The sequence below is a fragment of the Typopeltis vanoorti genome, chromosome 9 (assembly GCF_054136105.1).
Source record: "Typopeltis vanoorti isolate ZY-2024b chromosome 9, IOZ_Tvanoo_1.0, whole genome shotgun sequence".
Classification (NCBI taxonomy): Eukaryota; Metazoa; Arthropoda; class Arachnida; order Uropygi; family Thelyphonidae; genus Typopeltis; species Typopeltis vanoorti.
This window is the reverse complement of record NC_143557.1, coordinates 100,870,455-100,890,005: the sequence shown is the minus strand read 5'-3', so window position 1 is coordinate 100,890,005 and position 19,551 is coordinate 100,870,455. Positions and strand designations below refer to the sequence as shown.

At 33.7% G+C, this 19,551-nt stretch overlaps 1 protein-coding gene across 1 annotated transcript in view; it reads left to right on the top strand.

The window, feature by feature from the left end:
* Positions 1 to 19,551, top strand: part of dup (chromatin licensing and DNA replication factor double parked) — a 94,531-nt gene that overhangs the window by 65,628 nt on the left and 9,352 nt on the right. The window contains exons 9-10 of the mRNA XM_090398439.1: positions 9,393 to 9,505; positions 16,060 to 16,148. Coding sequence (XP_090254565.1) covers positions 9,393 to 9,505; positions 16,060 to 16,148 — 202 coding nt within the window. The remainder of the gene's footprint in view (positions 1 to 9,392; positions 9,506 to 16,059; positions 16,149 to 19,551) is intronic.

Here is a 19,551-nt window from a genome sequence, read left to right as displayed (position 1 = left end):
GGTCTAAGACACTTTGTACTGTATCATTCCATCTAGAGCTTAATCTTTCTCGGGATCTTTTTCCTACATTCTGCAATATATACCTGTTTTGCTAACCTTTGCTCTCCCATTCTGTTTAAGCTACCATATTGATCATACCACCTGAAATCAGTTCTGCTCACATATTCCTGAATGGTAATAATGTCAAGCTCAATGTCAACGAAGTTATGCAGTATACTTCAGCAGTTTTCTCAGCTTCAATCACTAGTTTTTCCATAACAATTCAAACTGAACTTAGCTTGCAAATCCCAAGATTTATTAATTCACTTTTGATACTGAAAAGCTTACTTTTCTCCAAGACAAATAATCTTTTTCATTTAATTAATCCAGTGGATTAATTAAACAAAAAAAATGTGAGCAGCATCAGACTAACATTCATTTGCAGTCCAGCTTCAAACCAACAAATGATCATAGTCTGGCTTATGGACTATGACCATTGGTCACAAACCAGTCAAGTTGGACTGACCAGATGTTAAAGAATAAAAACCCATAAGAATTCTTTTAGCAAAGACCAGATGTTAAAGAATAAAAACCCATAAGAATTCTTTTAGCAAAGGCAGAAACAGAATGACAAACTGATTTGAGTTATCTTAATGAGAGAGGTGAGGGCAATCCGATTGCCCTCTTCTGGATAGTATCAAGTATTTTTAGAGAGATGTTTGGTATTCCAGAGCTAGATTGAGTCAGGATTTATATAGAGTAGAAGTGTAGATGAGAGGTATTCTAGAACAGAAAATGGGAACACCAAATTTTTGAAGGCTCTGAGGATAATATCCAGAAAAGAAGAGAAATCTTGACTAGAGATCTGAATATCATCAGAGGAGAAGGAAGATAAAATAAGACATTGTTTATGTCTTGATCACTACACTGTTTGTCACACTGAGAAGAGAAATGGAATGTACTGTTATCAACAAAAAAAGATGAAGGTAATGGATAGAGCTTGGTCATTGAAAGAAGAGAGCGGAGGAATGTGCAGAGCTTTGTGGTACACCAACATTTGTGATGAAATCTGAAGAAAGAAGCCATGTACTGTGCCGTAATTTGAGGACCAAATGGTAACCCAATTGCAAAGAGTGTTGGCAGATCATAAGGTGGTAGTTTTGTATATAAACCTCTGTTCTAGAGACTATCAAATGCCTTGGAAATGTTGAGAATTACCACCACATAAATTTTTCCATAATTTTTTCATTGCTTATGTCCAAAGCTGAATAATGTTGACTAGATCTGCTGCAGATCAATAGTGACAAAATTGATGGGACTGCAGGATACAGTGAAGAAGTTTACCTTCATTATTTTTGAGAAATGGAAGTGAGAATAATGGGACGATAGTTGAATGGGCTGAATGTTAGCTTGCTTCAATGCTCTAAGTTAGGTGATGGATAAATATGAAAGATTCTTAAGCAATATAGGACATATGCTGGTTTTGGAGTACAATTGGGGGAAAATGGTGTTGTTAGAAAAAAAGTTAGTGTCCAACAGTTGTATGGCAAAAAGGCCAGAGGAGATTGAATTATTAAAGAAACATACATTGGATACTTATAAAAATCAAGAGCTATTTAACACATTAAAAAACAGAAAAGGGGGATGTATTTTAGATGTACTTTATAAATTTACTTACCACCTTAATCCTAACATTAAAGGTAGCTGCATTCATTTGAAAAAAATAAATAAGAAGAATTCTGTTTACCTGGCACCAAAATAATTCTCTCCTTGAATGTAATATCTTTGTTTGCCAACATTCTTTTCCAAGAAACTTAATTTTTTATAAGAAAATTTCCCTGAAGATGTTAACTTATTTAAATTTACAATTAATGCAAGCTGTTGCACTTGTAACAACAAGTTATACAAATTGAAGTAGCTAATCCTATATTTTCTGCATTAGTATTCCTATATTTCTATACTGGTGTTCCTATATTCAAGTAGAAAATCCTATATTTTCTACTTGAATACTTTATGGAACATCAGGAGAGAGTCATCTTTGCAGTTTGATCATGCTCAGAGACTGAATTATGACAGGTTTTAAATAAAATTAACTTCTTGTACAACCATATCAAGTTAACCATTGAACATGAATCTGGCAACTCCTTCCCATTCCTGGATACTTTAATAACTAGTACTTCTGCTTAATATTATTCAGTTTTCTGTAAAAAGTAAGTTTCTGTTAGAAACCTACTTTTATTGACCAATATATATCAATGATCTTTGCATCATCATCCATCATAGAAAATAGGAATTATCAAAACACTGATACACTGAACACAATTTCTGTCAGTTTTTTTACTGAATGTCATCAGTTAAACCAGTAGACTGCTTAAGAGTCAAAGTTAGATAATATGGAGGAGATCCACATGCCTTTTAGGGATGCAGAGAACTAACCAGACATCTGAACTAATGTTCAGTCCTCACCTTCTTGTCATGATCTTAGAAGATCACAACTGGATGTCAAATGAATGAGAATGATCTAGCAATTTGGGACTTAACTAACCAAATTTCATTCTGTATTGGCTCAAACCAAAAACAACGATGATGATACAGCACAATAAAATGTCATGCTGACTGGAGTAAACAAGGCTTCTGCAGTTTTGTCAAGAAACCAAATGAGAAGTATTAATGGAAAAGAAGGCAAAGCTGGCAGAAAAACTAGAGAAGTATACAACTTGGACATAATTGCTATTGCGGACACAAAGGCATGTGGGATGTTATAGAAAAAGAAAGAGTAGTGATAGCATTCAGCATTAAACATGAAGATAAACTTCTTGATTTGCAAGCAATTTCAGAGTAGTGGTATGTGAGCAAATTTCAAAATGGTGAAATGCACAATAAAATGTGTTTGTGTCTGTGATCCCACAAAAGATGTTATTGAGAAAGAATGAAAGGGATTTTTCAAGTCATTAGAGAAGCCAGTTGAGAAAAAGAGAACAAAAACAGCTGGTCCTTGTTGAAGATTTAAACAGCAGGGTAAGAAATGAATCCCAAACTCCCAAACAGAAATGTTTTGAGAAAAGAGCAAAGCTAATAATAATGCAAGTACCTGCTGGATTTCTTCAGGACTAATCATCATCCATAATCATGAACTAATCATTACTAATACCATGTTTCAGCATAAAGATATGTAGAAATTCATGTAGAGAGAGAAAAGACACAAGAAGGGGGAAAAAAAGCATGGATTTGACCCTTCCCCAAACACACACACACACACACACACACACAGAATCAGGTGGGAAAAAACCACCTTACTCGATTAAAGCAAAGTTAAATTTGAGAGGCTTTCCTCAAATCTGCTTCTGCCCTTGTGAATTATCCTAACTTAAACAAGTATGGTTGTTGCATCAAACTGCCTCTTATCTGCTGACCTCAGCCAATAGGTGGCATAATTTTAGGACTAATTTAAGCCTCCCTGTATTTCTCCTTTCTCAGCATGCACATGTTGATACAAGTGTGTTATTCCCCTGAAGATGCTGATTTAACTTTGGCAAAAAATTGCAAAAAATAAATTTTTAGTCATATCAAAAATCATCATGTGTAATAATCAACATATAAGTCTGAGCACCAGAGTAGATAGCACAGGTTATTCACAATTTAATCCATGTACCATTTCAAACCATTTTGTAAAGTCATTCTCTCTACTCCCATGGACAAATTACCTGATCTGTTGCTGCATTGTGCATATCAAGCATCTTATTTTGAATAAGCTGACTGTTCTTCTGAGATTTAGAATTTAAAAACACAAAGATTAATATCAAAAGACTTGGAATCTGATAAATCTGACCTTGCACATCATGCCGTTGCACTAGTCAGAGTTCATTGGTACCAAACTAGAATAAGGCAATCAGGTTTGGATTGATGATCTCTTCTGTAAACATGTGAAACATTGCTTCTTCATCCAACTCAGAATTGTTTGGACTGTATTGTGTTGTGTTTTTAATGATGTACATACTTTTCGGATTAGATATTCATAACTGTTTGTTATTTTCTTTGAACCTAAATAGTGGTTCTTTTTATGACTGACCTATGTGACATGGGTTAGTTTTTTAATCCTTGTATGTTTTCTGATGGCATCCTTGAAATATGCAACAAAATAGTAGAGCCCATTACTTATTTGTACAAGTAAGACCAGAGGAAGCATGTGGAAAGCCATTCATGGGATTTTATAGAAGAATTGGAAGAAAAGAATGATGCCAGGTAGTCAGATTTATTTTTGGATGATATTATAATGGTAACATCTAGGTGTGTGTGTGAGAGAGAGAGAGAAGATGAATGCATGGGTGACAGGAGTTACATCCGAAGAACCAGAAGGCATATTGCCATGCATTAAGAGGAAGATTTTTTCCTACGCCCTTTTAGATTTGGCTTTCGCTTTCCTTTCCCAGTATAGGTTGAGTGTGAAATCACATTGTTTTTGTTTCTTTTCTACTTATATTTATTTACTTTATTTCTTTTTGCATTTTTTCCTTTCCTAGAATTGCTGAAATAAGCAAATGGGGCTCTGATGACCACGTATTGACAACATAACATCTGGATTGGAAGAAATGTCTTCCTAGCACTGGTCTTGGAGGCTGAGGTGGTAACCCTACCACCAAACTTGTGTCATTTTAGCTGGTAACCAACTTGAGGGAAATCATATTACTCAAAGGTCTGCAAGGACAGCTCTTTTGGATAAAGACCTAGGGCCAAATAATGGTTTCCAAAAATGGATAAATGGAAAAATCAGACTTACTACCTGGAACATTAGGATCATAACACACAAAGAAGAACTAGATGTAGAACTAAAGAAGACAAAAGTTGATTTAGCAATAATCACTGATACAAAAAGAAATTAAAAGGAACAAAAAGAATCAGGACATTAAGTTCAGATATATTGCAAAGAGAAGAGAGAGAGAGAGAGAGAGAGTGTGCTAGATCAGGATTAATGATATAATGAAAAAATAAAAAAATTGGAAAGAAAATACATGAAGTTGAAGTGAAAGATTATTAGAAACAAGAATAAAAACAAAAAGAGGTCACCTAACAATTATAGGAGCATATGCCCAGTAGAAGATGAAGAAAATGAAGAATTTCATGAGATATTATAGGATATACTAGATAAAATAAACCCAAATGTTTTTATACTAATAGCAGATGACATAATTGCAAGAATAGGTAATGAATCAATACCATCTGTGATGAATAATTGTAGAGAAAATTGTCGTACTGAAAATGGGAAAAGATTAATAGAATTTTCATGTAATAGTAACATAAGAATAATTATTAGTTTTTTAGACATAAAGATTCTCATAAATTTACCTGGTCAGGTAGAGATCAAAAATCAGTAATCGACTACTTGATAGCCAATAATCAACTAGCAAAATAAATAAATGTAGTTAGAGTTTACTGAGGTTACAATATTGATTCTGATCATCATTTGGTCATGGGAAATATAACAGTACCACCAAAAAACTTGTTAAGGAAAAGAAAATCAAATGACAATGAACATGTATGTAAAATATATCTCTTACTGCAAACAGAATGCATACCAAGAAAACATAAATAAATACTAACAGAAACAGAATGCAAAGAAGAGATAGAAGAAGAATAGAAAAATCTGCACTGATTATACATAAAACAGCAGAAAAAATTCTGAGGGAAAAAAATATAAAAGAAAACATGGACTCTGAATATGGAATGATGAAATCAAGAATATGATTGAAGATTTAAAAAAATAAAAAACTGCATATATTAAATGGCATACCTCAAGGAAACTGGAAGACTAAATATAATAAAAGAGGAAAAGAGTAATAGCAAAAAAAGACAAAAAAAAAACTTCATAGAAAAAATTGGGATAATTATCAGAATGAACTTACAGAAAGAAACGATAGATATTAGAGAGATGGATAACTAACAATGGATAGATTATTATTATAAAAAGGAAATAAACAGAATTACTGTTTAAAAGGGGTGCTTAAGGGTCAAAGCTATATAACTGAGAAGAGAACTCCACATACCCTCTAAAGGAATGCTGAGAACCAACCAGGGCTTCTGACCTAATGTCCAATCCTCGCCTTCTCGTGGTGCACCCTGTAGGGAACAAACGAGTATGGGCTGGCAATTTGGGATTTAGCCGACCAAATTATAATTCTTATTGGCTTAAACCAAATTACAAAATGATGGTACAGCATGACAAAATTTCATGCCGGCTGGGGTGTCGCCCGTAACCAAGGCCCCCGTTGTTTTCAACAGGGAACCAGGGTGAACAGCGAAAAGTCGGCTACTGGAACAAATCTGAAAAAACACCCCAACTCAACATCACCAGAGTTAAAGATTGGTACTATCAACATAAGAAGCCTGAATGGCAAAGAAATGGAGCTAGCTGAGGAATTAGATAAGTACCAGATCGACATAATTGGGATGAGTGAAACAAAAAAGGCAAAAACTGGTGAGATCTTTCTGAGCAATAAATACAAAATGTTATATTCAGGCAATGACAATCAAGGAAAAGAAGGAGTAGCCATTGTATTCAGCACTAAATACAAGGCTGATCTTCTTGAATGGCAGGCAGTCTCAAGTAGAGTGATGTGGGCAAATATGAGAATGGGAAACTGGACAATGAGACTTATTTGTGCCTATGGTCCCACAGAAGGTTCTACTAAGGTAGAAGTGGAGGAATTTTTTGAGGATTTAGAGAAAGCATCTGACACAACGAAAAAGGAAAAGTTGGTTCTTGTTGGAGATCTAAATAGCAGAGTAGGAAATGATTGTCAGACATACAAAAATATATTGGGAAAATTTGGAGAAAAGAGCAAAAGCTAATAATAATGGCAAATATTTGTTAGATTTTTGCTCAGGACATGGGCTGGTTATTACCATGTTCCAACATAAAAATGTGCACAAATTCACATGGAGAGAAGAGGCAAGAAATAAGAAAAGTCTCATTGACTATGTTATTGTTGATAGTGATGTTTTTTCCCTTGTGCAGAGACCAACGTGTACAGAGGATACTGTATACTCTGGTAAATAGTGATCACCTCCAATTTGAAATTGGAAGTGATAACTATTTAGTCTTGAGCAGGATAAAACTGAATTTCGTATTGAAAAGAATAACATTTAAGAAAGTTTTAAAGCGAATAAAAGTTGAGCAGCTCTCAGATGTGAACTGTAGACTAAAATACACAAAGATTATTGATGAAAAATGAAAGAGTTTGAGAACAGGAACCAAACTTTAGAGATTCATTGGTAAGCTTTGAAGAAAGCCCTGATTAATTCAGCTAGAGAGGCATGTGGTGAGGTTCTCTGCAAGGATAGAAAAATCAAAACTCCATGATGGGCACATGAAGTAAAAGAGGCTGAGGAAAAGAAGAAAGCATATCAACCATTCCTGGCAAATAAGTCAGCTTGTGCTCTTGGAGAATACAGAGACAAATGTAAGAAAGCTAAATACTGTATAAAACTAACTAAACAAAAGTTATGGGAGGACTTTGGCCAGACCATAGAAAATAACTATTAAGAAGGTGGCAAAATATTCCGGAGGTTGTTGAAGAAGCTCAGAAATTGAGGAAAGAGTGCTGTAAAAGGAATTAGAGATGATAAAGGTGACATGAAAACAGGAGAAAAAGATATCCTTGAAGTATGGAGTAATTACTTCAAAAAATTGCTAAATGAAACAAGCAGTGATAGCACAGTGGTAAAAAACACTCAACAGGCATACAGTCAGGAATACATATCCATACTGGAAGTAGAAAAAGCTATCAAAGGCTTGAAATTTTCAAAAAGGCAGCAGGAGTAGATGATATTTGACCAGAAATGCTTAAGTGTGGTGGTATAAAAGTCTTACAGTGGCTGCACTGCATAGTTCAGAAGGCCTGGACAGAGGGACGAATTCCTGATGATTGGAGTAGAGCTCTCATAGTACCCATATATAAAATATATAAAAAGGGAAATCAAACTGAATGTGAGAATTACAGAGGTATTTCCCTACTGAGTGTTCCTGGTAAGATTTATGCTAGCATACTTGAGAAACGGTTGAGAAGAATTGTGGAAGAAATGCTTGGTGAAGAACAAGCTATATTCAGGCCAAATAGAGGCTGTCAGATCTTCACTTTACGACAAATAGTTGAGAAATCATAGGAATATAAGAAAGATCTGTATTTAAGTTTTGTCAATATGGAAAAGGCATATGACAAGGTGCCAAGAGAAAAGCTATTCAATACGCTACAGTTATATGGTGTCAATGTGGCATTATATCAAGCAATACTTCGTTTTTATTTGAGTTGTGAGAAGGACAGGAAGATGGTTTAATGTTAAATCTGGTGTGAGACAAGGATGTACATTATCCCCTCTGTTATTCATTATCTATATGGATCACATTATGAAGGAAAGTGGTATTAAGCATGATATCAGAATTGGAGACGCTGATGTCAGCTCTTTGCTTTATGCGGATGATGTTATACTTCTGAATAAAATCACTACAAATCTGCAAGATTCTCTGACTAAATTGAATAAATGTTGTAATAGATATGGTATGAAGGTCAGCATTAAAAAGACAAAGACAATGAGAATAGGTAGAATTATTGAAAATGTCAATTGTGTTGTGAACCTGTGGAACAAGTAAAACATTTCAGCTACTTAGGAACGAATTTTAGTGAACATGGTAAATTAAATATGGAAATATTTAATTTACCGTGTTAGTCAGAACACTAAATTAGCTGTATACAAGACACTGTTCAAACCAGTTTTAACTTATGGATCTGAGAACTGGGTCAGAAGTAAAACACTTGACCAAAGACTAGAGACCACAGATATGAGAGTCCTGAGAAAGATTATAGGCGTGAACAGATGGCATCAATGGCAATATCATATTAAAAACGAGGATATTAGGAAAGAACTTGACATTGTCGGCATCCAGGAATGCATTAGCAGAGCTAATTTCAGTTGGTATGGTCACTTAAACAGAATGGGCAAGGAAAGATTAGCAAAACAAGTGTTCTCTGCCAGGTTGTCAGGAAAACGACTCAGAGGAAGACCAAGATATAGGTGTATTGATACAGCACAATGTGCCTTAGATGATAGAAACAATAAGATCTGATAATGATAATATTTTATCATTATCAGATAAAAAAATTGTAGGTAGGAAGTTAGTATTGATGTAAATTTTTCATGTAGTACTATCATATCCTGTACACCCCTTGAGGGTACATGTCAGGAATTTGATGATGATGACAAATTGTTTTCTTTATTTCAAATGTCATTTCAGGTAATTTTTTGGATGTGAATTCATTGACATTTAGAAAGCCAGCATTTCTTATGCTTAACTAAGAAAACAGTATCATGTTAAACAAAAGATTCAGTGTCTTATCAAAATATGTCTTCCATTATATTAGATCAGGGCAAAAGAAGCTGCTCACATAGTAAAAGAAATGACCCGTTCACCTGCAAATGAGAAGCGACTTCAGATGATGGCATGTCTCCCAGAAATGATTCGTATATTAAGAACGTATCCTTGTTAATCAAAATTGTTTATTATATTTTGCATGTATTTAATAAATTCATAACTAATTTATTCATGTATTTTCTTTAAAAATGATTACAGTGCATTTATATTTATTTAAATAAAATTTGACAGTAGAAATTGATTTTCTCAATGAGAGACATATGTCTTGATTATTTCATATAAGTTATATGAAGAAATATGAAAAGCATAAAAATCTCATGTTTTTTATGTGCAGTTGATTCTCGCTATAGCAGATGTGGAAGGAGCAGCAGAAAGTTTTCCATAGTGATTTTCTTTTAGAATAGCATTGTGCTTATTGGGCACAGTGATGCATTGATACATCATTTTATCAAATAAAATCTCAAGATTGCTCACAAAAAAAAGGAAAAAAAAAGCTAGTGTTATTCTGTTATCTGATTTTTGATCATGATGACTTTGGTATAGTAAGAGCTGGCAATACTTACTTGAAAGTCAGTGCAATCATCTCTCACTGTACTTACTTGAATTGAAGGTCAGTGATGAATTCATAAATGAGAGCAGAATTTAAGAGTTAGAGAGCAGTACTTACTTTTTTCTAGCATTAGAAGAAAATAATACAATTAAACAAAGCTGGAAACAAAACATGCACAACTGAAAAACATAGAAGGCTATGAGAAAATACAAACCAGGAAAAATTCTAAACTGTTATTTGGTCTGATTATTGAAATATATACCGACCTTCGATTATCCATTGATTTCTTATGATATTTATTAGACACAAGCTATCATTGCTAATCAATGCAAAGAATAGCTTTTGTATAAGACCCATACTATGTTTGATGGTTTAATTAACTTGCAGATGTTTTCTTTAACAGTTATTAAAGAATTCGCTGTGAAACAACTCACGGTAACTTAGTTGCTAGATATAAACTATTCATGTGTAATTTTGCTTTTGATTCTTTAAGTCTGAATAATATAATATCTTTAAAGGTAAATCTATGTGGTTATAAAAAAAAATGTAAATTAATATTCTATATAGGAATATTAATATTTGTTTTATTTCACACAAACTATTTCATTTTCAGATTGTTCCCAAAATTTTTATTTTTGACTTGAGATTATGCCAAAATGTTTGGATGTGAAAATAGTTGGTTTCTCTTAGTATTGAAACTTCTTTTTCAGAAGTGACTATGTTCTTTAAATTAGGTTATATTGGGAAATAGGATAATCTGTTACAGCCATAGATTAATCCAATTGATGTGTTCTTTAAATTAGGACACAGAATTTCTTTCTTTCTTCTCTATCTCATAATTAGTTAGTGTGGGGACAAGTAAGTTATACTTGATACATGATTTTATCGAATAAAATCTCAAGATTTCTCATGCACACACAAAAAAAAAAAAAAAAAAAAAAAAATCCCATGCTTGGTTTTATTATTCCATTTTCTGTGGAGTACCTATAAATAAATAAAAGGCAAACATGAAAAATACGTACTGCTTTTTCTGCAGACTGTGAGTCAAAATTCCACCTTAGTATGAATATTTATAAAACTTGTTCCAGCCTTGAAAATTCACAAGTGTTTAAAAATAATAATAATTAATAAATAAATAAATAATAGTTTTCATTACTTAGTGGGATACTTTTGATATGAAATCAGGTGTAAGATATGCATGTTATCATCCTATTATAATCCATATAGGTAAACTAGATATTAGAATAATTAGAAGCTCGAAGCAGTTAAGAGGGGGAAAAACTTTAGTCTCGAAAACAGGATTCGTTGTGTTCTTCTCCTGAGCTGACTAAAATTGTATTTTGTATTGGCTTAAACCACAACAATCATGAAGGTACAATGTGATGAAGTGGCCATGCCAGCTGGGTTATCACCTGATTAAACAAATCCTCTGTTATTTTCATCAGGGAACCAATAGAACAAAGAAAAGTAAGTTACTGCAGGATAAAAATGAATATCGTATTGGAAAGAAAACTATGTGCAATGATTTTTTAAATAAAATCAGAATCAAGTAGCTTTCAGAAGTGAGTTCCACACTGAAATATACAGATATTCTTAAAATAAACATATGTGAAAGATTTTGAAAACAAGTATCATGTTCATGTGCCAACTCAATATAAAGATCTGAGAAAAACAATGATTCGGCCAGGTACAGTCAGACAGGCATATGTTGAAGTTGTCTATAAAGATAGAAAAATCAGAACCTCATGGTGGACACAAAAAAGTCGGTAGGATAATAAGAATATGGGAGAGAGAGAAAAAGTAAGAAAGCTAAGCAATGTATGAAGTAAATAGCAAAATAAAAGTGATGTGAAGATTATAGAATTGTGAATGAAATGGTATGTAGAGCAATATTAGAATTGAAGGAAGTATACGGTAGAGCAGTGCTTCCCAACCTTTTTGATGCCGCAGACCCCCTGTAGCGAATGTTAATTCACCATGGCCCCATAAAATCCGAAACGGAAATTTTTTATATTTTACATATCATAAAGATGAAGTAATACAATTTTACAACACTAAATGTGTCATTTATAACAATGCAATATTGTTATAAATGGAGATATTCGTAAGAATATGAACATATCAATTAGGCCAGTTATGAGCAACATAATAGCATAAAGTTTAATGAAAATAAACTATCCCGTGGACCCCCTTGGGAAACACTGCTGTAGAGGAAGATGGTTTGATATGAAATCAGGTCTAAGACAAGTATGCATGTTATCATCCTATTATAATTCATATAGGTAAACCAGATATTAGAATAATTAGAAATATTCACCTCAACACCTTCCTTTATGTCAGTGTTTCCCACACTTTTTACTGTGGTGGACTCCCTAAAATAATTTTTCATACAAGTAAACCCTCATATATATGTGTGTTAAAGATACCAAGAAATTTTATTCTTGGTATCTTTAACGTATAATAAACCCAAGGTAAAAAACTTTCTACACATGTGTGTGTGTTCATACATACAGATTCAGTAGTCTACTTCTAAGCCAGCTGTAAATGTCAATAAGATTCCAAGTGTTCCACCCATGCTCACATTTAAAAAAAAAAAATGCACGCTGCGCACGTGATACTTTGTGCATTTTTTTTTTAAATGTGAGCATGGGTGGACCACTTAGAATGAATTGGAATCTTATTGACATTTACAGCTGGCTTAGAAGTAGACTACGGAATCTGTATGTATGAACACACAATATGTGTGTAGAAAGTTTTAGAAAAATACGTTAAAGATACGAAGAAATTTTATACTTGGTTTTAATCCTTATCCCAAGGAAGCAAAAACAATGTTTTTGTGAATATATTTCACATTCAAAACACTGTTTTTGCTTCCTTGGGATAAGGATCAAAACTAAGAATAAAATTTCTTGGTATCTTTAACACACATATATATGAGGGTTTACTTGTATGAAAAATTATTTTAGGGAGTCCACCACAGTAAAAAGTGTGGGAAACATTGACATAAAGGAAGGTGTTGAGGTGAATATTTCCAATTATTCTAATATCTGGTTTACCTATATGAATTATAATAGGATGATAACTTGCATACTTGTCTTACATCTGATTTTTGTGGGTTGGTTATCACCCAAAAGGTGGTAATGAAGCAATAATCATGCTCTGCCCATAAATCAGAGTTGGAATAACTGAAAATTTTTCAAAAAAAGCTGACTGATTTACACACACACACCAGATTTGTTATTGTGTTTGATACAATATAAAATATTTTATTGCAATTTTGTTCCTGTATAATAATTCTTGCAGAACTCAGTTTGGGAATCACTGCTGTATGTAGTTTTTATTCTCAAAGGTAAATCAAAGTCTTCATGATTCTTGATTTAACTAAACTGAATAACTGCTGTAATCAAGTTTCATAGGAAATTCAGCAGTAAAAAGAGAAAAAAAAAATATGGAAATAGGCTGGAACTGTAAAAAAAAAAACATTAATTGCATTCTTAATGGAGAACCTATAGAATAAATAAAATTTAAAATACCTCAACTGTTAAGTACAATTGTCAGTGAAGATGGTAAATTAAATCTGGAAATAGATAATATAATAAACGAAGCTGGTATGGTGGAGAGTCATTGAATAAATTTATGTAGAAATACAGAGAGATTGGCTAGAACACTTGAACTAGCAGTATATTTAGGCAAACTCTAATACTATCCATAATGTGTTTGCATTTAATAAATACATGGATGAAGGAAAGTGTCCAATGAAATTGAAATCATAATTGAATGCCATTGAAATAAGATGAATATGAAGCATAAATTGAATTTGAGCCTAAGTGGATAGAAGGAAGAGGGGTAGACATAATCGAGACATATAAGCTGGTAAGAGTTAATTACCAGATCAGTGTGGATGAGATTTTTCATGGAATATCTGGAGACATGGGGAGAACAAGAAGCCACCCCTAGAAGCTGTATAAGGTGGGTGTGAGCAAGAGGATGAAGAGTAGATTTTTTGCATGCAGAGTGGTGGGTGATTGGAATGCATTGCCTGAGAGTGTTGGAGTGCAGGGACAGTGAATACATTTAAATGATGATGATGATGATAATTTTAACTTATGGATCGGAAAGTTGGGTTGGAAATCATTTGATGAAAGACTAAAGACCACTGATATGAGAGTTCGGAGAAAAATTAGAGGAGTAAAAAAGAATTACATCAATGACAGAATCATATTGAAAATGAATACAAGGTGTGACAATTTAATTCCCAGAATGCAGCTGTAGAAAACCTACGTTCGGAACTATACATTAATGGCTACTGTCACCTTCGAAGTAATCCTCTAGTGCATTTACACACTGGTTTAGACAGTGTTCCCATTTTTGGAAACAGGCCTGGAACTCTTTTTCTGGAATACTCTTGAGTTCCTTTATCACATTATGCTGGATATCAGCGATATCAGAAAATCTTTGTCCTGTTAGCACAGTCTTTAATTTTGGAAACAGTCAGAAATCAAAGGGAGCTGAGTTGGATGAAAAAGTAGGATGACCTAATTCGGTAATCGATTTTTTTGGCCAGAAACTCTCTCATGATGAGCGCACTGTGGCTTGCCGCATTGTCGTGATGGATGATCCACTTGTCAAGCCATAATTCAGGTCTTTTTTTCTCCAAACAGAATCTCATAATCTTTTCAGCACCTCCACATACCATTGTTGGTTGACAGTTTGTCCCTGATCAAAGAAACACATCAGCAAGGTATTGAACTACGAATGTGATGTGTGCTTTTTTTTTTTTTTTGGACATGACGAACTCAGGGTTTTCCACTGCATGCGCTGCCCATTTTGTTTTGGGATCATACTGGAAGTACCAGGTTTCGTCGCCCATAATTTCTCTTAGAAATGTGCTTATTTGCAGAAAGATCAGTTGCAACTCGAAGCCACCAGTGCTTATGTTTGTCCGTCAAGAACCAAGGCACAAACTTTGCAGAAATCTTTCGCATACCCAATTCTTCAATTAAAATTACTCTGACTGTATCTCGATTGATTTGCATTTCATCGCCCATTAATCACACACTTTATCGTCTGTCAGACTATCTTGCACTCTGTTCATTTTTTTTTTTTTTCTGGGGTCGTTGTTCACATCTTCTCTCCCAACTCTGAATCTCTTATGCCACACAAAGACACTTGACTTTTTCAGAGTATCCACACTATATGCCACTTTCAACAGCTCCAATGTTTCAGTAGCAGCTTTGTCTATTTTCATGCAAAATTTGATGTTAACATGCTGCTCCAAATTTCAGTTACACATTTTTACCAAAGTTTAGAGTCAAATCTCTATTGGTTTTGCAATAGCCAACGAGCAAATGTCTCTATTGGCTTGAAAATTACGTACGCATTAGTTAAAATGTGTACAAAGACGATTACTTACGTGACTCCAACCAAATCACCACACGGGCGGTACGCGGTCGTTCTAGGAATTAAATTGTCACACTTCGTATATTAGAAAAGAACTTGGCATTGTTAGCATTCAAGCATGTGTGAGTAAAGCTAATCCAATGTAGTATGGTCGCATATACAGAATGGAAAGGAAAGCGAATTCATGCAGTTAAAATCCTTCTGCTACTTTTTTTGAACACAGTGTACACTTTGATTGATAATAACACAAGTTATTGTGGTTTCTGTTGATCTTGGCATCATTCTGTTGTTTTCAGCTGAATGAGCATGTACAATTTTTGTTCACACTCATTGATTGCATCAAGTGTAAACCAGAAATTGGTTACTCTTATCACAAATGAATTTTTCAAAATTTCCTGTGTGTTGAAAAATTATATGTTAACTCTTTGGAAGGCTCTGCAAAATGCTGCTTTCAGTTCAAGGAAACAAATATTTTTCCTTTCCGTAAATAATACAGAACTTTTAGCTTAGTTTAGCTAAAAATGATGCGCATTTTATGTTTTTTCAAAATGCTTCAGATTTAATGAAGTTCAGTTCATTTAAACCTCCCGCCAACATTTCAGTTAATCTGATAATTAAAGTTGATTGTATGCGTCTTTTGATATTTATATTTGCATATAATATCTTTTATATGAAGTAAATATTTCCTTTAACTTGTTATTGATAGTTATTTCATAGCAGAACGTAAGGCAGCAATTTCTTTAGAAGATGCAACACAAAAGATAGCAGACAGTTATCATTCTACAGTTTCTCCTGGTAAGAGTAAAATTTAATTTAATTGCAATTTAATTTAAATTACAATATAAACTTTAATTTTTCTGAAAAATACTGATATATAAATTTTAATCATTTGAAATATTTGATCATTAAAAATATAATAGTAATGATAAATTTTCTTTTAAGTCCTAAGAGGGATGTTTTTTTTTTTGCAATTTATATAAGTGAAGAAATTAGACTGGGAGCCTAAAATTCTGAGTGGGATGCCCTGTGTGGGCTGTGCTAAGGCTGTTGGGCAGGAGGTTTAAGTACTTTCCCAAATCTTGAGAAGTTTCACACAACCATATTTATTATGATATGGTTTGTGTTTTAAATTAGCAGATTTTTTCTTCCCTGCATCTTACATCCCTCTCAACATTGCTTTCAAACCCTATTTGAATTTATTTTGAATATGTAAATATATTCTCTCTCTCTCTCTCTCTCTCTGTTTCAGATGTATACAAGGTTGCCTATTCTTCCAACCTGATCAACTGGAAGATCTGCTGACATCTATCTTGAAGAACACAAATGTGACACTTCCTGATGTTTGGTAATTCTTAGCTCTACCACCTAACAGCCAAGTCTACCTACCATCATCCCACAGAAAGCATCCTTTCATATGACTTTAGACTTACAGTCTCATTTCTTCACTTATTTTTTTGCATTTTTTATGTATGCATCATTACAGTTCTCATATTATATCCCCAGTGATGTTTCATATTTGTCTTCTAAGACAATGTACATCAACCCACGTAGATCTTGATCTTCCTCCTGTAGGTCTTTTTCTTACCATTCTGGCAACAAACATTTGTTTTGCACACCTTTCCTCTCCCATTCTGTGTAAGTAACCAGAAGCTGAGGCAACTCGTGGTAAAGGTGGACCAAGCTCATCACTCCTTGTCTTGGTATCTCCCATAATGCAAAGTACATCTCCTTGCGGACATGTATAATGCTATGCATTAAGAGAAGGCCCACTACCCTGACCGTTTCGGCTTTTATTGAGGTCTTGTCAGTGGGAGCCAGACCCACAGGTGGTGATACCAAGGTGGAAGCAATGAAGAAGTCATATTTACCTATATGAGTTGCCAAAAGGTGTGTCACCTTATTATTAAATTACTCCGGATTTAGAGAAAGATGGAATTTTTTTTTCACTTGGTTAGACTATAATAAATTTAGTTTAATCCTTTATCCAAGTGCAAGCAAACAAAGTTTGCACCTGAAAGTATCTTCAGGACTGGGGTAAGGTAGTACAACTCCAGGCAACTCGTTGCAAATGTGGAAAAAGCTCTCTCATCACTCCTATCTCAGTATCTCCCATAATGCAAAGCACATTTCCTTGCAGATATGTGTAATGCTATTGTTGAATCATACTTCTTCCTTGTATTCGATCCGCCATCTTGTTTTAACTTAGTTTTTAAACAAGTGATTAGTTTGCTGGTTGATTACTAATTTTAATATAGAGAAATTTATATTTTTAGACTGCGCCACTGTATATCTAGATTAGTCTATTGGAATATAGTGGAACCAACCAATAACTAATTTTTTATAGTAACTTTACTTCTTATACAGACCGAGTTTATCTCTTAATTTTAAGGCTCCCACTAGGTCCGATAATTTTATGAACGGTGCAATAAACAAGATTCAGGCAAACACAAATTTAAAATCAATAAAACAAAATATTTAATTCAGGGTCATATAATATACACTTAAGCTCAACTCTGACAAGAAAATGATATAAATATCTTAGTATACAGGTTACAACATCTTATAGATTCAATTTATGATCACTCTGCTATCAGACTTACAGCTTTCACAACATTGTATTAACTTCTAATAGAGTTCAATATCACAAAATCTCTTAATAACAATTTTTACTATTATCACACAGTCAGCAAAGTCTCAATATATTAATGGTGGCAACAACTGCTTCACAAGTATTCACTTTCATACTTCTTACTCCCACTGATTTCAGCAAAAAACGTTATAGTTAATGTGGGGAATAACAGGAGGAATCGCACATATTTCTGCACTGAAGTAACACATAAATGGACAGTTCTTACCGGGTAAATCCTTGCTCATCAATTTCACTATGGGCATACTTAATAACTGTATTTATTTTGCACGCTATGGCAGCACTAATTAGAATAAATCTTCTCAATGATAACTGAACTTTTGATGGTTGCACTTTACATGTATGGACATATTTGGATAAAGGAAAATGCTCATTCCTTCCTTAACACTATTTGATTAATTCAGCACTCTGTTAAAGTTCCATGAAACTAATGGAACACGCAGTAATTCTTTAACTTCTAGAATTATTCTCAGTTGCCTAATACTTTCCCGGTAATTTAATAGCTTAATTACAGCACCAAGGTTCTAGTTACAGCAATCTTTGCATTCCTTTTCTGCTACTCCGTATTTTCCTCGTCTGCCTGTGCTATACTAAAATGCTCTCCTATCCCTGAGTGATCCGTCCTGATAAAAAAAACAGCCCCAGTTTTCTCCGCTCTTAGCTTATATACCTCCCTTCTATTTTCCTGCCAAAATGTTTCTTGTGCTCTTGTTTATGTCAAATTCCTTCTCTCAGTTCAATACAATATCTTGCCATTCACGCACGCGCCAGCTATTTCTCGCCCGTCTCCATAGTAACAAACAAAATAAAATAAAAACAGAAGTATTGCATAACATTATACCTTTACACACTGGTAATAATAAATAAAAACTAAAATATTATATTTCACATAAGGCATATTAAATTTATATATACAGTTTCTCATAATATTAAATCAGAAATAAACAGAGTAATATTTCAATACAGAGTTCTATTATTGCTAACACATATTTTAAATTAAGAAAATTTAATAAATAAACTCAAGGCAATTACATGAATAATAATTTATAACAAAAGATTAATATCAAATAATATTTACAAGTATAGCCTTTGGTATGGTGGATTATGTTGGATTCTGAAAGGAATATTAATAATTTAAATTTCTCTTCATTCAGAATCCAACACTATGCATTAAGTCAAGGGCCACTACCCATACCGGTTTCAACCTTTATTGAGGTCTGGTCAGTGGGAGCCAGGCCCAGTAGTGAAGACACAAAGGCAGAAGCAATGAGAGGTCATCTTAACCTATAGAAGTTGCCAAAGGGTGTACAACCTTATTATTAAATTACTCTGGATTCAGAGAAAGATGATGAGAGTTTATTTTTCACTTGGTTAGACTATAATAAGTTTAGTTTAATCCTTTATCCAAGTGTGAGCAAACAAAGTTTGTGCATGAAAGTATCTTTAGGACTGGGGTAAGGTAGTACAACAGTCCAGTCCTGAAGATACTTTCAGGTGCAAACTTTGTTTGCTCACACTTGGAGTTAGCGTATTTTTTTTGTATTTACCGAT